The 19,269-nt window shown below is 42.8% G+C and overlaps 2 protein-coding genes and 1 long non-coding RNA gene across 5 annotated transcripts in view; 1 reads left to right on the top strand and 2 right to left on the bottom strand.

Moving 5' to 3' along the window:
- The window catches only part of LAMB1 (laminin subunit beta 1), a 75,716-nt gene that overhangs the window by 53,477 nt on the left and 2,970 nt on the right, over positions 1–19,269 (top strand). Inside the window, exons 25-31 of the mRNA XM_082399701.1 lie at positions 7,222–7,591; positions 10,312–10,496; positions 11,584–11,825; positions 14,474–14,677; positions 15,293–15,437; positions 17,215–17,422; positions 17,610–17,751. Coding sequence (XP_082255827.1) covers positions 7,222–7,591; positions 10,312–10,496; positions 11,584–11,825; positions 14,474–14,677; positions 15,293–15,437; positions 17,215–17,422; positions 17,610–17,751 — 1,496 coding nt within the window. The remainder of the gene's footprint in view (positions 1–7,221; positions 7,592–10,311; positions 10,497–11,583; positions 11,826–14,473; positions 14,678–15,292; positions 15,438–17,214; positions 17,423–17,609; positions 17,752–19,269) is intronic.
- On the bottom strand, positions 178–7,215 carry LOC309632408. The gene is made up of 2 exons (XR_014246897.1): positions 2,254–7,215; positions 178–1,867 (listed from the first exon to the last, which is right to left on the bottom strand). It is a non-coding gene; the product is annotated as an uncharacterized lncRNA (long non-coding RNA).
- The window catches only part of DLD (dihydrolipoamide dehydrogenase), a 52,868-nt gene continuing 42,081 nt past the window's right edge, over positions 8,483–19,269 (bottom strand). For all 3 annotated transcript variants that reach the window (XR_014246861.1, XR_014246862.1, XM_082399842.1), the window contains one exon: positions 8,483–10,105. The gene's annotated coding sequence lies outside the window, so the exon portion shown is untranslated. The remainder of the gene's footprint in view (positions 10,106–19,269) is intronic.

Here is a 19,269-nt window from a genome sequence, read left to right on the forward strand (position 1 = left end):
TTTCTGGGGCCACCTCGCTAACAATATGCTTATAGAAAGACTTAGGTCATAGCTAAGTAGTCTCCTTATGGAAAAAAATGGAGTTATGTCAAGGACAAACGAGTTGAGCCTCCAGCTCATGAATTGTTGAATGTTCCCATTGTCCTGGCGGGTTGGGGCTCTTGGCCGATGGTGCCGAGTCTGAACAAGCCCATCACTGTGCTAGATGGAGAGGATCTCGCCTACCCAGTCCTGAACGTGCCCGAGAAAGCCTCGGCCCAGAGCCCTGCCTTGTGCCCTGAGGACTGAAGGGGTCACAGGAGGAATCTTCCTGTTGATTGGTGGATAGCAGAAGCAGGGATCCTGGCTCTTGGAAAAGGCCAGTGTTTCTTGAACCCAGGCTGATTGGAAATGTGGGCCATAGGTGAGAGGCTCTGGGGAGTGGCATTTTTTTTCATCCAGCTTGTTTCTCATTTCAAACTTTTTTGTAGAAAATCGAAATACATTTTTTCTCAGACATAAGTAATTTTCTTTTTTTTTTAATGCTTGTCATCTTTTCTCAGGCTGGGATTCATTTACAATCACCCACCTTTTTATTTCCAGGGTGGCTCAGGAAATCAGATTTAATTTGACTCTTCAGAGAACCACAGATCCTCTGTTAGTAGAGGGAAGGCTTGTCTACGGCCATGTGCCAAATCCAGCTCACAGCCTGGGCTGGTGAATAAAGTTTTAATGGAACACAGCCATGCCCATTTGTTTACATATTGTCTGGGGCTGCCTTTGTGCTGCAGTGCCCGAGTTGAGCGGTTGTGACAGAGCCCATAGGGCCTGCAAAGCCTAAATACGTACTATCTTTTATAGAAAATGTTTGCCAACTCCTGGGCCAGACAGCCAGCTCATTTCTGCAGGTGAAGTCATAGTCATTCTCCAACTTTCACTTCAAAACTGAACTTATAGTACTGAGGCCAAAAAAAAAAGGTGGGGCTGGAGGAGGTAGAGAATTTAAAGAAAAAGAAAATCACATTTCAGAGATGAAAAAGCATTTAAAGTAAAATAGAAAAGCCTAAGTAAAGTAAGTAAAGCTTTGGGCATGATAGCACATCCTGGGGTCCCTTATTGCTGTGAGGCAAGGTCCACGGCAAAAGCGAATAAACCGTCACCTGATTTTAGGATATAGCACTCTCTCGGTCCCCAGGCAAGTTCAAGCTTCAAAAGGAAAGAGGGGATCAACACAACCCTGAGTGACTGCCCACTGGGGTGCCCAGTGGGGAGTGGATGCAGCAGAGGAGAGCTGCTCCCTGAGAGGGGGGCTGGGGGGGCGGAGCTTGCAAGCTGTGGGGAAAGGGTAGGTAAAGTAGCAGGACCGCTGGAGGTGAGTGGTGCTGTCCTTTGCAGCATCAGAGGAGGGAAGCCCGGTAGGAACTGGAGTCACTTGGCAGGTGTCATGGAAACTGTCTTCGTGGAGAGTAATGAGGAGCTTTGGTTTCACCATTGGGGATGGATTTTCTTCAATGGGCAGGGGAGGTCTGCAGACAGGGAGGGGAGGATACAAAGAAAGCAGAAAAGTTACACCTACTGAGACAGAGGCACATGGGCCGATGTTTCCCATTCTGGCATTCACTTGCTAACGCTTTCCTCTAGATCTCAATATCTCTAAAATGGGTACAATATTTTTCATCTGCCTACCTCTTAGAGAACATGTTTTATTTACTTTTATTTTTTTAATTGAAGTATCGTTGCTGTACAATATTATATGTTACAGGTGTCCAGTATAATGATTCACAATTTTTAAAGGTTATACTCCATTTATAGTTATTATAAAGTATTGGCTATATTCCGTGTTGTACAGGATATCCTTGTAGCTTATTTTATACCTAATAGTTTGTACCTCTTGTTTTTTTTTTTTTTTTTTTTTAAATAAGACATAAATCTTTTTTTTTAAAGACTTTTTTTTTTTTAAAGGAATTCCTTTATTTTTTTTATTTATTTATTTATTTATTTATTTTTGGCTGTGTTGGGTCTTCGTTTCTGTGCAAGGGCTTTCTCTAGTTGCGGCAAGCGGGGGCCACTCTTCATCGCGGTGCGCGGGCCTCTCACTATCGCGGCCTCTCTTGTTGCGGAGCACAAGCTCCAGATGCGCAGGCTCAGTAGTTGTGGCTCACGGGCCCAGTTGCTCCTTGGCATGTGGGATCTTCCCAGACCAGGGCTCGAACCCGTGTCCCCTGCATTAGCAGGCAGATTCTCAACCACTGCGCCACCAGGGAAGCCCTGTACCTCTTGTTTTAAATGAGGAGAAAACTTAGTAAAAATTGAGAGAACCCGCTGCCCACATAACCAAGAATATATTTATAGATGAAGGTAGAATTCTCATGGCTTGTTAAAATGATGACAGTCTCATTTTTAGAATGCTGTTCGTCATCTTCACAATTTGTTCAGCTTAAAAATCAGGCAACAACTTTTGCTATATACCCTCTTCTTCTTCCCAAGAGAAAGTTTTTGATCCTCTGCCAGATGATCCCATTCCTTAAAGCCACGTTGAGCTGCAGGTCCCCCTGGACTCCTATGCCTTTCTCTGAAGAGAGGAGAAAACCCATTGGCCCCCGTCAGAGACAGCCTGCACATTAGCTGATTTTTCCCATCCCAGTGAATGTGAGAAATGATTGATTGGAGAGTCTCCTTCACAATTTTAGTGTCCTTGAAGTTTTAAACTGTCGGGTGAGAACGAACCTTTACTCTTAGGGAAGGTCTTTTTACAAGGTCCTAAGTGTGGGCCTTCTAGTTCTTGCCTCCCAGGTGACCCCATTAGAGAAGCAGTTCTGGAAACTCAATAAGGGAAAGAAGCACGTGCCCACCGGCACTTTAGCGGTTTCCCAGCTTCAGTTTGAAATGAAAACCTGATGCGTTTTAGGTAGTCATTTGGTACCCTTCCAGTGAAAGGTCAGGATCGACTTTTTCAGTGATGAAACTGCAATCCAGCCATCTATGAAATTTGACTGTACTTTTCAAATGGAGGAGTGTTGTCAGCTGAGTGGGTCCTGGTCTCTGGAGGGCGCTGAAGCTCTGCCCTGCCTCTGCGATGCTGGTCTTGAGGGGAAGGGTCCAGAGCTCAGCTGGGACGAGAATTAGGTGGACTATGGGAAAAGAACATGACCGTTCTTCTCAAATTATGTGATTAATTGCCAAATATGCTTTCCATTGCTAATCTTTCAGTTGAAGTGGTTTGTTGGAGGGCACAGGTTTAGACTTTCTGGGACCACCTATATGCTTCTGGAAAGACTTGAGTCATAGCTAAGTATTCTCCTTATAGATAAAAAATGTAGCTGTGTGAAAGACAAACAAGGAAAGTCTTAATGGGAGGGCCCTTGCCTTCTAAATCCCCCAGTTTGGGGCCAATATTTTCCCCCTCAAAGATGCCCATGACAGAATGAGAGCAAGACATGCCTTTACCAATGACCTCAATGAAAAATTGTTAGAGAAATTAAAAATAAATTTAACATATGCACACATCCCTTGCCCCCAGCATGAATCTAGTGAAAACCTCTTTAGGACTGAACTGAAGTGTACCTTTGCATTATCTAGGGGAAAGAAAGGTTTTCTAAGCACGTGCAGCATCTGCTACCGTTGTCCCAAGCCTAAGGGGGATGGTAAAATAGGACAGATCTGCTGGGCCACTGAGGCCCCAAACAGGGCTACCTGCTGGGGCTTGCGGGACAGGAGTGACTGACAGTCTGATTCATTTCACATGGCATCATGAAGGCCCCCCACTTGCACAGGTCCTGAGGTCGGTGCATCAGCTTACATGGGTTAACTCGAGGCTCATGATTGCTCCACTCCACACACACATACACACTTAACAGGCAGAAGGGAGGAGAACAGCTGGGAAGGTAACAGTCAGTACTCCCCAAAATGGGGTGTAGCAGCCTTCAGCATCAGCATCTCCTGGCAACTGATAGAAATACAAATTCTCAGACCTCACTGGCTCCAGATCTGGGAGTGGGGTGGAAATGTGTTAAACGAGTCCTGCACGTGATTCCGATGCGCGCCGGAGTTTGAGAGGCTAGGACCTAGATGACCCAGGTTAACTTACAGCTTTTTGGAAGATGACTAAATTTTATGAGATGATATGGAAATTCATTCCTAAAGTCTGAAGTTCTTCCCATCCTCCTGATTGTAGAAACTGATGAGGGCAGTGGTTTCCCCAAGCCTTTCCCATTCTTTTTCTGGGGTGTCATTAGGTATTCCACTAGAGAAAGATCCCACGGTCCAATGAGTCTGGGATATGACTGGGTAAAAAAAAAAAAAAAAAAATGTGAAACAGGGTTGTTCCTGCAGAACTCCTATGAGTCTTTAATATGCTGTTTGTTTTGAACCTTCAAGAGGAGGATGTAGAATCTCCCGAACCTGCTTGATCATGGAACTCTCATTTCTGGGAACATCTCCTAGAACTAATTAATGGTCTAGGGAAAAGAGTTATCCACAGCTCACCTAAGCTGCTTCCCAATTCATGAGAATGCCCCAAAGAACACAGGAAAATGAAACCTGCCTAGAAAGAAACAAAATGCTTAAGGAAAAAGAAGCTTTGTTTTGAAAACGTAAGGTACCAGGAAAATGCTACAGATTTTAAATCCTAAAGGTTGAAGACTGGAGTATTCCAAACTTCAGATTGTTTAAGAATCATGTTATTGGCAAATATGCAAAGACTAACGTAAGGCCATGACAACTTTTTTCCCATGGAAATATGATCAGGCAGCACTCTGGGCAGGAACCACCAGACACTTGGACAGAGTGTTAAGAATAAAAACATTTATTGAGCGCTTACTCTGGACCAGACACTTCTCTGAATATTTTAGAGTTAAGTTATTTCATCCTGAAAGCAATCCTAGGAGGAGCTAGGTGTAATCATTCCCCCTTTTATGCGGAAAGCATGAGTCAGTCTCTGTCCTCCCCGGGGCCGCATAGCTGGGTGTGGGGAAGGCAGGATTCACCACCGGGCAGCCTGCGCTCTCATTACAAGGCTGTGCTACTCACACTTGCCGCTTGAGATCGTGGAGTGTAGTTGGCAAACAAAGGCCAGGAAAAGCTAAACTAACAATACAAGGCAAGGTGTGAGGATGTTCAGGTGAACGGTCCAAGCCACAAACACGTCTTCCTGGCTTTGGAGGATAGAGGCGTTTTGCTTCTCAGGACCATCGGTGAAACCGGTTCTGGAAGATGTTTTATTAGAAAGTCTTTCAGAGGCAATCACACCTATTGACTCAAGAAGGGGTTTTTTTGTTTGTTTTTAATTGAAGTATAGTTGATTTACAATGTTGTGTTAGTTTCAGATGTACAGCACAGTGATTCAGTTATATATTCTTTTTCAGATTCTTTCCCCCTATAGGTTATTACAAAATATTGTATAGTTCCCTGTGCTGTGCAGTAGGTCCTTGTTGTTTATCTATTTTAAACGTAGTAGTGTGTACATGTTAATCCCGAACTCCTAATTTATCCCTCCCTTCCCTCACCTTTCTCCTTTGGTGACCGTAAGTTTGTTTTCTGTGTCTCAGGGTTTATTTGTTCTGTAAATAAGTTCATCTGTATCATTTTTTTTTTTTTTAGATTCCACATATAAGCAATATCATATGATTTGTCTTTGACTTACTTCACTTAGAATGATAATCTCTAGGTCCATCCATGTTGCTGCAAATGGCATTATTTCATTCTTCTTTGATGGCTGGGTAATATGCCATTTGTGTGTGTGTGTGTGTATGTATATATATACACCACATCTTCTTTATCCATTCATCTGTTGATGGACACTTAGGTTGCTTCTGTGTCTTGGCTGTTGTAAATAGTGCTGCTATGAGCACTGGGGTGCAAAGCTACCTCAGAGAGGATGATTCTGTTGGGCTTTGCCACAATTGACATTGCGTCTTAGGAGGATTATTTTCTTTTGTAGGGGTGTATGGACGTCTCTTGCGTGCCTGTATCAAAAGCGAGGTTAAAGGCTCGTTTGGCAAAGACAGTTGAACTCCAGTTTGCAAGTTGACCCTGTGCTCAGAGCTGAGAATGGAAAGATGGTTACAGGTGTACCTCTGCCCTCGGAGTCCACAATCTAGTTAGGGAGATAGGATCTTTGTTTTTTTTTTTATCCCCACCTTTTCCCAGAAAGGATTTAAGGCCAGCGATAAGATGTGTGTACAGGCCTTTTGTTATTCAAACACTGTACAGATACTGTGAAATGTCAAGTGTTGATATAAAACCAAGTTAGTCACCTGAGCTTTGGGACTCTGAGCCAGGGTTCAATGGCGTAGGCCTCGTGATGGGTAATCTCAGCCACAGTCCGTTGGCCAAGAACGCAGATTTCACCCTGTACCATTTGGTTCTGCCTAAGGTGCCCACCCTGTTGGGCCAGTGAGAGGTTGGGACTGAATGGCTCCCAAGCCCCTTTCTATCACTTCAGATGTTTTATGAGCCTGTGCTCTTAGGGCTGGGGGTGGTTACCACAATGGCAGACACCCACCCACGAGTTAGATGACACTGAGTTGAAAGCCTTTTAATCGGATACTTGGAATTCCTGAGACGGCTGCCTGATTTAGTTTTTTTTTTTAATCAACTTTATTGCATTTCGTCAAGCATTCACTGTTCTGCTTTGTGACCAGGTAGAGGGATGTTGGTGTGTTGCTCATTACTGCTGTATCTCGGGCCAGAGGCCTCACGTCATCAGGCTGTCACCTGCATTGTCTGTCCTGGTAGGATCTACAGACGGGTCAAAAAAAGAGGGAGGCAAAGGCAGGACAGAGCTTAAGAGCACAGGCTATGGAGCCTGCAAAGTGCTGAGTTAGAATCCTGGCTTGGCCATTTCCTTGCTGGAAGACTTAGCAGTCATGTAACCTCTCTAAACCTCAGTTTCCACTCCATAAAACTGATGATTTTAACACCTGGATCCTGTAGGGTTACGGTGAGGATTAAATGACATGATGCACGTAAACCGTCTGTACAGCGGCAGGCACAACGGTGTACAATGGTGTTCACTTAAAAAAAACAAACTATCGTCACTATTATTGTTAAGACATGATTAGCCAGGGTTGAGGTAACGCGTGTTCTGGAGGAAGCAGCATGCGGTCCCTGTTCAAACCGCTGGTAAACTGTCGTGGACCATTTACAAACCTTCCCATTGTAACGGTGACTGAGGATTCTAACTGCCAAGTCGCTGAGGCTGGGGCTCTAGTAGCTCAGCCAGCACTGCCGTCTCCCTTCTAGCCTGTGACTGCGACCCCGGGGGCGTCGAGACACCGCAGTGTGACCAGTCCACCGGCCAGTGTGTCTGCGTCGAGGGTGTGGAGGGCCCACGCTGTGACAAGTGCACTCGGGGGCACTCGGGTGCCTTCCCCGACTGCGTGCCCTGCCACCAGTGCTTCGCTCTCTGGGACGTGATCATCGCTGAGTTGACCAACAGGACCCAGAAGTTCCTGGAGAAAGCCAAGGCCTTGAAGATCAGTGGCGTGATTGGGCCTTACCGGGACACTGTGGACTCGGTGGAGAAGAAAGTCAACGAGATCAGAGATGTCCTGGCCCAGAGCCCAGCTGCCGAGCCGCTGAAGAACGTCGGGAACCTCTTTGAGGAAGCAGAGTAAGTAGCTGATGAACCAGAGTAACAGCTCACGATGCTGTTTCCACTTGATGAATCCACAGCGTGGCCCTTCCACCAGGAGGCGTGGTTAGTGCTGTGAGTGAAAACGGGTAACTGGGCCATTCGTTTTCCAGCAGTCGCTGCTCTGGGCATGGGGGTGAGTGGACGCTGGCTCATTGTTGGGGACCAGAGTTGCAGAGACTGCAGTGCAAAATGTGTGAACGTTATATTCAGCACTCTTCTCTGCAAACGGTACTCTCGGGCAGTAGAATGGCCAGGATGCTGGATTCAGAGACAAAGGATCCATACCAGAGTCACAGCTGGGTTACTTGCTACGCTTGTGAACTTGAATGACTCGCTCATTTCTAAGCCTCTCTCTTCTCTCCTGCGGGGGAGGGGAGGATAGTATTTACCTTTCCCTGACGGAGTAACAAAAGGATTGATCTATGAAATGGTAAGGTAATTACAGAAAACAGTATGAATTGTTGTTATATGTTTTGCTACTACCAGGGAAAGTCCATTACCACAAATAAGACTCCTATTTCTAGGTTATTTCCACTGCTCAGCTGTTGGTCCACTAGAGCAGTGCTTCATTCATCTAATTATAACAAATTCTCTGTGATGAAAATTCCTCTTCTTAGCCCTTCTCTGGGTAATCATCTAATTGGAGAGCGTGTATTTTGCCAGTGGAAGCAGAGAGAATTGAGCAAAGTGATGCTGAACTTACTCCCATTTTTTTCTCCCATTTTTTTCTCCCATTTCTCCCAGCCAGTCATCTTTCCTGCTCTCAAACATTCCAACTCCCTTTGCCAAAAAGGACCACCCCCCCGCCCCGACCCAAAACAGAATAAGGTCTAAGCTAAAGGACAAAACAGGAAAGGGTATGAAGCATTTGTGTTTCCCCAAATGCTATGGGTTTTTATTGTAGACTCACCATTTGGCATGAGCAAGGGGGTTGTTTCATGGCTAAGTCCTATACATTAAGGCGATATTATATCATGACAGAACTACGGTAACATTTTTGTGTGATGGGACTTTTAATCAGCATCTCTAAGAAGCCTTTTCATCTCAGTGCTGTGTATGAGAAGCAGGAAGCTGACCGCTGACATTGGCTCAAGTACCTTGTAGGAGGTCCTTCCTAGACCTTCTAGATTTAAAGTAACTAGTCCCTTGATTTCAAGCCTCAGATCTCACGGCCAAGATCATGCGGTTGACCAGGGTGTTAGGCGATGTCTGATGCGGGGCCATAATGCACTTAGTGAGAAATTTAACCTCATTAAAAAGACTTCTCGCATGTAGCGATAACGAGCTGTGGAAGGCCCTGGTCTGAGTGCAAGCCCATTTAGGAAATGATTTCTTTGGCCTGGGTGTCATGCACCTTAAGGGAAAACAAGAAAATCTGGTATCCATCAAGAGCCTGCCAGAAGAGCGACTACACTCCTCAGACAGCCCTGGTCCTACCGTCACTCTTCACCTAATCAGACAGATTGTAATCACCTCACGAACACCAATTTCATCAATCTTTTTTCAACACAGTATCCAAGGACGCGTGGTCTAGGATCCAAAGGGGCATTATTTACAAATATACAATGTGAGATTTGACTTTGTAAAATTATAACATTGTACGAGACCTGAGGAGAAATGAAAGCCTTCTGTGAATCAACCGATTAATAAAAGCAAAGCACTGAAAAAAAAGAAACTAGCCTCAGGAAAACAGCCATCAGGTTTACAAAATGTAATTTAACCCGAAATCCTTTTAAGCACTTTTTCTTTGAGTTGGGTCATGGTATTCTCTCAGCCTTAAACATCATTTTTCGATTGGCCCCCAACCTTTCAGCATCTCTGCATTTTCCCAGTTTTTTGTACGATTATGTTCCTGAGAAGACAATAATACTCAGTTAGGTGATACCCAGGGGTAAGGTCTTCTCAAATATTCCTTTCTTTGAGATACATACACACATGCACACTGTATATACGAGTAATTTACAAATAGATGCCTAAAGTACAGCTTTGGAGACAGGAAGATACAGAACAAAATGCAGTTGGGTTTAGATTCCAAATGAAATATTGTGAAAGCTAAATGGTTATCATATTCCATTCTTACTGGTACTACCTTCTTTCTCAGGAAAAACAAAAGGGTTGCTTTGTGGGTGGAAGGAGGAGGCTCCTTTGATGGGACGTGGCTTGAAGGGGGTCGGGTATGAAAAGCTCCTTTGGGTTGCTCCCACTGTCTTCCTGGTGGCGGTGGGGCTTGCTTTCTGAATGTCCCATCTTGAAGGAGGTCCCTGAGGTTCACATGAGAGCATTTTTGGTGGGTGGCTGGGAGGCATAATTGTACACTGGAGTCACATCTTTCGAGTTTGTGGGATTGTATGGGCTTGAAGCTGCTTATGTACAGAGCTGGTATTCCATGCTCTGGATCTGTGCTCATGTTACATCAGACATTCGGAATCCCTCCTGTAGTCCATCCGCCACAACACAGCTGAGTGGTGCTGCTGTGTTTTTCTTCAAAGTCTTGAAGAAAGAAAAATTATTAGATTTAACATAGTCTCTTAATGATAAGAATAAAACCAGTACTTAAAGATAAATTATTACAGACTACTGAATCGGTCTGAAATTACAGAGTAATGGATAAAGTATTAGTAGAAAATGTAAAATTGACACTTCAAGTTTTCCCTTTGGTTTATTTTCCTTAAGTAAATTTGCCCTCCTCTTTACAGGAAACTAACCAAAGATATTACAGAAAAGATGGCTCAGGTGGAAGTAAATTTATCTGACACAGCTACGCAAAACAACAGCACGGCCAGAGAACTAGATGCTCTACAGACAGAAGCGGAAAGCCTGGATAACACAGTGAAAGAGCTTGCTGAACAACTGGAATTTATCAAAAATTCAGATATTCGGGGTGAGCATTTTTTTGTGCAAATACTTAATCCTGGGCAATGGATTTTACCACCTGTCTAACCTTTTATTTTTATTTTTTTTTAAAACATCTTTATTGAAGTATAATTGCTTTACAATGGTGTGTTAGTTTCTGCTTTATAACAAAGTGAATCAGTTATACATATACATATGTTCCCATATCTCTTCCCTCTTGCATCTCCCTCCTAACCTTTTAATAGAGCACTTTCAGAAGAAAATTAAGTGCTTTGTAGTCATTTTAAAGCTTTTTCTCATCGAGACTCTGGCACAAATGAGGATTGAAGTCCCCATTTTACAAACGTGGGACGCGGGGCACAGAAGGGGTTGCGTGGAGCGAGCAGTGGTGGTTGCATTAGAATGGCATGTGTTTCCTGATTTTTTAATTTTTTTTCCAGTTAGTGGTTTACCCCCTTGGCTTCTCTTAGAAACGGGCTCTTGTAAAAAGTTAAGAAATTAAGTTGATACTTCTGCACATCATTTTATATTCAAGAATGTTACTTGGTCAGGAAATCACATTTACAAATCGTTTATTGGTATTGTAGGCCGTATTATGGGACCTTCCCTCCCCACAGCAAAAGAAAGTTAAAAATGTGTCACATCAGCCTATCCATCCTGCTTTATGCATGATTGCTTATTTTTTTGGCTAGATCCTTAAAGCCAAAACACGTCAGGCTGTTTTATGTATATAGTATTAGCCATTTTAGTGGATCTAAATAGTTAAATAACTGAGAAAAGGGAAAAATCATCTGGACATGTAATCTACAGGCTGCCTGACACCAGCTATTTAGAAAGAACTGGACGCTTGCCTGTGTGTAGGAACAACATCTGCATGATTGACTTAATTTTCTAATCCAGATGTTTGGCGTCCTCCAGAGCCAGAGTTAGGTGCTAACGGGACAAAGTGTATTCATTGATCATGAGAGGAAAGTTGTATTTCTTCATAAAGATTTTATTCCTTGAATTTTAAAACAAAACCATATGGTCAGTTTAGACGGGAAATACAGCCGTTGCTTGATGGGGAGATCGAGTACAAGGGGATTAACTATGGGCAATTTCATTTCATGCCCTAGGCGCCTTGGACAGCATCACCAAGTATTTCCAGATGTCTCTCGAGGCAGAGGAGCGCGTGAACGCCTCCACCACAGATTCCAGGGGCGTTGTGGAGCAGTCGGCCCGCACTCGGGACAGAGTGGAAGGCTTGATGTTGGAGCAAGAGTCCCAGTTCAGGGAAAAACAGGAGGAGCAGGCACGCCTTCTGGATGAACTGGCAGGCAAACTACAAAGTCTCGACCTTTCAGCTGCTGCCGAAATGGTAAGGTTTGAGGGTTTGGCCTCAAGGCTGCCATGCTACAGGAGAAAAAACACCCTGCTTTGTCTTTAACATTGTCCACTTTGCAAATGAGTCAGCAGGAGGGAAACTCCCGGGCTCAGTCTCTGGCCCACAGTCTGGGTTATCCGTGACCGAGCCAGATTAAACACAACAGTGTGTGGGTTTCCAACCTTCCTCTCTCCTAGAGGTTTCTCTGGTACAACCAAGAATCAGGACTACTATTCCCAAGGCTGCTGAATTGAGTCACTGCCTTCTTATCTAAACTGGATCCTTTTTATACTGTGGACATTTTTTACTTTGTTTTGATTTGAAGTGCAAACTCCATCTCAGTGGAGCAATTGAGAATCATTCTGGGAGACTTCTTAAAAAAATTAAAGGGCGCTAAAGAATGTTTTTTCATGGGTGGGTGGGTGTTAGTTAAAATGCTCCTTTGTCCCAGTAACTTTACCTAGTGAAGACCAGCCTAGGAAGTGGATTCATTTCCCAGAAGCTTTTAAAAAGTAACTCTGAAGCCAAATGAAATTGAGTAGTGAGTTCAATGAAAATCAGGCAGAAAGCCAAAAAAAGCCAAACTAAGCCTGTTTCTTCCTCTTGCTCCCTTATTGTTTTTCATGGAAGAATACCTATCTGAGAGACTTTGGAGGATGTTTTTATATACTGTACCTTTATTTTATAAGGCTTCTGCTCTCTTAGCTTAGAACAGAGGGTCAGTACAAGGGGGAAGGTGGGTTCCTAGGAAGCTGTGAGTTCAGGCTTCACTACAATTTTGTCTTAGTGACAGTCCCCCGCCCTCTCGGCCTTCCCCCCGCCCGCCTTCTCCAAAATAGACAAAAACACACTGTGCTTTATAATTAATGCCTACAAGGTTATATTTTCATTATCTTAGGAAACTTGATGGCATCTAATGGAAATAAGGAGTTAGGAGATCTCCTGTCACCATTTCTTTAATAGAGAAAGAGGCCTAGATCAATGTGTAATCGCACCTGAGACAAAGCCATGACACGCGAGTGTGAAATGCCAAATCTGTCTTCCTTCCTTTCGGTATATTGGCTCCTTCCTTATAAATTCTAATTAAAAACTAGTCATCACAAACGAAATCTCTCCAAACTAAAATGCAAAGCAGATAAGCATGCTAAAGGATGTTTGCTCTGCAGCAGAGGGTGTCTTGGGAGCGGGTGGCTGCAGCGGGTGCCTCTGGCCACGGGAGCGGGAGCCCTGCCCTGGGCCTGCCTTCCGTCAGGGGCGTGGCCTAGGAACTGCCTACGCCCCTTCCATCTCCCACTCTGTGTGTGTGTTAATGATCCTGTGAGAGTTCCCTTTATAGAGTCTATACCACCGCTTATCCTGTAGAAAGATTTTTGCTCCTTTGTGCTTTTCAAGTACCTTTGGTTCTTTGTCTTTGTGTATATTTAGTTACACCCATGCTGGGTTTTTTTTAAGCCTGCCAGGCTGCTGAAATAAAACAGATCTTCTAGTGTGCCGTCAGATAGTTTTTAGAAAGCATCCCTAAGGTCTTAACGCACCTCTTCTTGATTAAGGCTCATGTTCTTGTACAGCATGTGGAATAAACGTTATTTTCTGAAGCTTTTTATGTGCTGTAAACCAGACACATTATTTTGAGATATAATGGGATTATAATTATTACAAAACTATTAGGTTAAACAGTTGACTGTATTTATTCAAAAACTACTTTTCTACTTATTAAAAGGAGTACTTGTTTGGGAATATCCTGTTAACTGTTTTTCACTGTAGTATGGCTTTTGCCTCTTTTCAACATGACCATTTTCCACAAAAGGATAGCTCTGCATGTAATTTTTCTTCCTGCTCAGCCTTTTCTATCACATAGCAATCTTGTAATTTATCAATTTCCTGTGTATATTCTACAACCAAGCCCTGGTCTTTGGAAGTTTCTGGTAGATAAGAAAGGAGGAGTCTGGCAGGGCCGTTGGGAGGTTATTTGGAAAAGTTATACCCGTACCTTTGTCTTCTCTCTTCCTCTCCCATGTGGAATGTTCCCCCACTTCCCCTGCTCAAATCCCACTAGCCAACTCTCCTTCCCGAACTACAATACTCAGTGGTCTCTGCTTTGCCTGCTTTCCTTCGTACTTGCAGCATCTGACCTATTCTTGGCTGTTTTACCTAGAATGATCCTGTCCTCCTTACTAGATGGGAAATTACTAAAAGGCCCGATAATGGGCCTTTTATATCACCCTTTTCACCAAAACAGTTAACATGGTGCTAGGTGTAAAGAAGGTTCTCAATACTTTTTTTTTGGTAAACCCTACCAAGTTAGGAGAAAGGGGACGGGACACATTCTTTGACTTTCACATTGGCCGACTTCAGCTTGATGGGGCAGATAACATTTGCACCCTGCACAGAACCCATATGGCATTCCCGTTCATTAGGGTAGAAGGTATTGATGCAGGGCTGTAAATCATTGTTTCCTTGGAAATAAGCAGGTTAGCTCACCCCTGAGCTCTCTGCTCTGCTCTGCTCTATCCTGAACACTGTTTTCAAGCACCCTCACTGAGGACCACCTACACGCTCTCTGGGGCCACCCAGGCCCAGCACAGCTGTCGGCTGCAGCGGCCTCACTCTGCACCCCGTGCTTGTTCCTTGGCTCGCTGCAGACGTGTGGAACACCTCCAGGAGCCGCCTGTTCCGAGACCGAATGTGGCGGCCCCAACTGCAGAACCGACGAAGGACAGAAGCAGTGTGGGGGGCCTGGCTGTGGCGGGCTGGTTGCTGCCGCACGCGGCGCCTGGCAGAAAGCCGTGGACTTCGACCGAGATGTCCTGGGTGCCCTGGCTGAGGTGGAGCGGCTCTCCAAGATGGTAATTCCACGGAGGGGCTGTTTTGTTTGCTTCCCGTTATGGACTGCAGGAGCTGAATGGGACAAATCAATTCCAAGTGCTGACTAAAACGAAAAGGCCTAAGTTTTTGTGAGGTCAGGGAAAGAGAGGAGGAGGTTTTATTCACAGATGGTTTAAGAACCTGCTTGTCTCTCACAATAATTTGAAATAACCATGTTACTAACTATGGGTCTAGGGTTATGAATACCTCCAGCTGTTATTTCAGTTGAGCCTTTATTCTTCTGAAGTGACATGAAGTATTAACTTCATGTTAACTGAAGTATGTAGGTTGGTACCTGAGAGAGAGACTAAAGAACATCTTATACACCACCAAATGTTTTGGAGGAATTAAAAACAACTAGAAAAAAATGTTATATGCTAGCCCTAGCTAGGTAAGACTGTTGTATAGGAATGGGTATAGTTAATACTTTGTCTATACAAGAATATAATATGGTTGAATGGGAGATGTTTGTTTCTAAAAGCCGTGACTCCAAATACTTAAGTTTTTTGACGTCATTTTCTGGACCATTTATAATATTCTCGTCCGTTTTAGAAAGAGTGACGCTGTTCCATGGGTATTTTATTCCGCATACATAGGTCTCTGAAGCAAAACTGAGGGCAGATGAGGCAAAGCAGAATGCTCAAGACGTCCTGTTGAAAACCAACGCTACCAAAGAAAAAGTGGACAGGAGCAATGAGGATCTGAGAAGTCTCATCAAGCAAATCAGGAACTTTCTGACCCGTAAGGAGCTTTTTCATTTTACTTTTAGACATTTCTTCCTGTCTTGCAATATACAACAATTTTTTAAGAGTGTTTGAGAGGCCATAATTCAAATCTGCACTGTAGATCTTGCAGGGAATAAATACTTCCAAATTTTTAAATGTGTCTGTATGTAAATAACCTCTAATTTATGCTGATATAGACACACCTGATGTGATACCCAAGTAACAAATCAAGAAGTCAAACATACACTATGAGAACTGAATTTGGAATTCGTGTTACAGATTACATATAATGTGTGATTAGAACCTTAATTCGAAGTAGAGCTTTTTTGGCATCGTCCCCAAAGCTTTGTAATCCTATTATTTATAGTATATTATACTTATAGTTAGTTACATAGCCCTATACCTTAAGTGTTCTGTACAGAAATAGAAAATCTGTGGGATTTGTGGTCCAGCTCATAAATGTTGCAGGTCACAGTTTGAGTGTTACCAGTCAGGATAGTTTTGGCTGCAAGTTAAAGAAAACTCTCAACTGAAATGGACTTAATCAAAAAACGGATGTATATTATAACACATAGTAAGTTCAGTAGTAGAATAGCTCCATCGTTCTAGGATCCATGCACTTCTCATCTTTCTTTACTGTCATTTTAAGCATATCAGCTTTGCTCTCAGGCTAGCTCCTCCCAGTTACAAGGTGGCTGCCAAAGTTCCAAACTTCACATAAAGACACAATAATAGCTAACGGAAGAAGAGACCACCTATTCCTTTGTTGTATCATTTTTAAAGGGAGGAAATCTTTCCCAGAAGCCTTTGAGAAGTCATTTCCATAAAGCTCATTGGCCAGAAATGAGTCCCATCCCCATGTATAGATGTCCCTGACAAATGGAAAGGGATTACTGTAATTGGCAGGCTAATCAGTATTTAACTCTGTGAGTTGATAAGCTCACCTTACCTTAGAGGTTGGTACCTGAGTGAAATCAGTATGCTGTTAGCAAGGAAAAAGGGAGAATGGCTAATTAAGCCGCCAACAGTATTTGCTAAGGATATCTTATGGAATATTCTGTGGAAACCATCATTCAATCATACATTATCCTGTGCTTAAACCCTTAGGGCTCCATTTTTATGTTCTTGCACAGTTTAAAAGAAAAAAAAAAAGCCTAAATATCAATGACATATTTATAGTTTAAACTCTGGTATTTTTTTGACCTCTTTTCACATTTGACATTTGAAACTCCATGGCTTCTTTGATAAGGCAACTATCCTGATTCTCTTGTTTCTGACTGGATTTTCTCCCTTTCTGTAGTTTCCTGAATCCAGATAATTTATTAGGAATTTCAACACTTACATCTGCATTTACAGTAGTTTCCTACCTAATCTTTCAACCTCAACTGAAAGTTTTCATTGCCTTTTAGAATCAAGACCCAGCTTTTTTAACCTGGCCTGTATCGTTTTCTATAATCTGAACCATTCGCTTCACTCAACTTCCACATAACTTGCTCTGCCCATCCTGCCTCTCCAGCCAGAGATGTTCTTTCTTCTGTCAAATCCTGTTATCCTTCAAAACCTGATCCATTCCTCACCCTCCACAGTTTTACCCGACGACCCCAGCCTACAACCAACTCCAGTAGTACGCACTGTCTGCAGTACTGTTCCTGTGTGTAGGTCTTATCTCCCCAGCTTAGATTAAAAACTCTTAAATGGGAAGTACCTTTGTCTTGGTGTAACCCCACCATGCTGATCACATAGGAGATGACCAATAAGTGGTTGAATGAGTGAACCATCTTCGCTTTTAACAGAGGATAGTGCTGACCTGGACAGCATTGAAGCAGTTGCTAACGAAGTACTGAAAATGGAAATGCCCAGCACCCCACAGCAGTTACAGAACTTGACAGAAGATATTCGTGAACGAGTTGAAAGCCTTTCTCAAGTAGAGGTTATTCTACAGCAGAGTGCTGCCGACATTGCCAGAGCTGAGATGCTGTTAGAAGAAGCTCAAAGAGCCAGGTATCTGAAGACAGTATTATGGCATTTAGGGGGGACTTTGTGTATCTAGCATTGAGTAAAGTATTTCTCCATGTGAGTCTCTCGGGGTCATTTCAGGAAGGCTTTTCTTTAAAAGAAATGCTCTCTTCTGAGAGGAAGTACTTTTTTCATGTTCACATATAATATACTGTCTCATTCTTTTACTCAGCAAAAGTGCAACAGATGTTAAAGTCACTGCAGACATGGTAAAGGAAGCTCTGGAAGAAGCAGAAAAGGCCCAGATTGCAGCAGAGAAGGCAATTAAACAAGCAGATGAAGACATCCAAGGAACCCAGAACCTGCTAACTTCGGTAAGAGACTGCAATCATTATTACCTGTGGGAGAAAACACACGCGCATATACTCTTATCAGAAAAGAAGCGCATTTGACAGTTATCTATGAAAAATCTTACAATTGAACGTTAAAGGAGTCCTTTCAGTAAATCTAAACTACTCCCATAGCACGAGGTGCTAAAAGTGTCATTTTCAAGGAAGAAAAAGGACTCTAAAGACAAACATTAAACCCCCTTTCATTTTCATCCCCACAGAAAGCCTAAGAAAGATAAAAAGTGTTTCCTGTTCCTTCAAGGACTCACACAGATTCTATTTAGTATGAAGCACACTCTTACTTAATATCCAGTTTTAGAACATCTCTGGCTGGAGACAGAGGACGAACAGAGCAAGGTTTTGCAGCCCAAAAGCAACTACATGTAAGACCGGTGCCTCAAGCTTTATGAGATGGTCATTAACAAAAACTTTGTGATCATTCACAAAACGTCTGCTTCTAACACCCAGTTTTAGAGGAACGTAATAGAGCTCTTACAGCTAAATGATCTCTTTTGTTCAGAATGCATGGGAAATCTATAGGCAAAATACCCTAGAGCCTACCAAATATTAAAGATACTAAGAACTTTTCACATGGATTTAGTGCATTATTCTAAAAACTTCTCTCTTAAAAGTAATGCACACTAATTCTGTTTTTCACTTTTCAGAAATCAGTTCTAGAGGCAAATTATTCCTTCCAATCTTAGGAAAGTTCATTTGTTATGAAACTGGGTAAAGAAAACTGATGACTCATTTAACCCCTCCTTCTGTTCTCAGCATACACTTTGAAGTTAGATGCTCTTATTACTTGCTATCCCCCTTCTCAAGCCAATGACCCCTAATGTTTAAAACCTTGGGAAATGCCTTTTCAGCCTGCTTTCCCTACCAGTAGTTGATAAAAGCCCATCTATCTTCCCCTATTCCATTACTCTCAGTAGAATGAAGCCGGACAGTTCCCAAGCCACTTTCTTACATTATGAGCAATTTAAGGCCCTTTCTTCAGGCTACTTGTTCAAGTTTAGAAAAATTATGTTTTCCCACCAGACTACGCTCTAACCCTTTCAATTACTGTTTTTTCTGTCTCTAGGGTTTTCAAATTTGTCAGTGTGTTGTTAACATGTTAATGAACTTTAAGTGACTTTAAAAAAATGACTGTTTTGAAAAGCAAAATGGAAACTATTAATCAAATTGTAGGTGTGATATCTGGCTTGTTGTTGGAACTTAATAATGGTGGGCAGAAATGTTTCAGGTTAATGGTAAGAAAAAACAGAGCCTTTACCTAAACCACACTAATGAAAGCTTGTCACAAACTATTTGCCTACTTAAAACTATAAGGGTTATCTTGTAAGAATAGTCCCTAAGAATTGTTTTCTAAGTTATCTAATGGGTGAACTCAGATCAAGAATCATTTGGTTTGAAATAGTTACAAATTCTAGCATATGCATATACTGACCCATTAGTTACACTGTTATTCAGAGTAATTCTGTGGAATAGACCCATCCTTGA

Source organism: Balaenoptera borealis, assembly GCF_965194805.1.
Source record: "Balaenoptera borealis genome assembly, chromosome: 7".
Classification (NCBI taxonomy): Eukaryota; Metazoa; Chordata; class Mammalia; order Artiodactyla; family Balaenopteridae; genus Balaenoptera; species Balaenoptera borealis.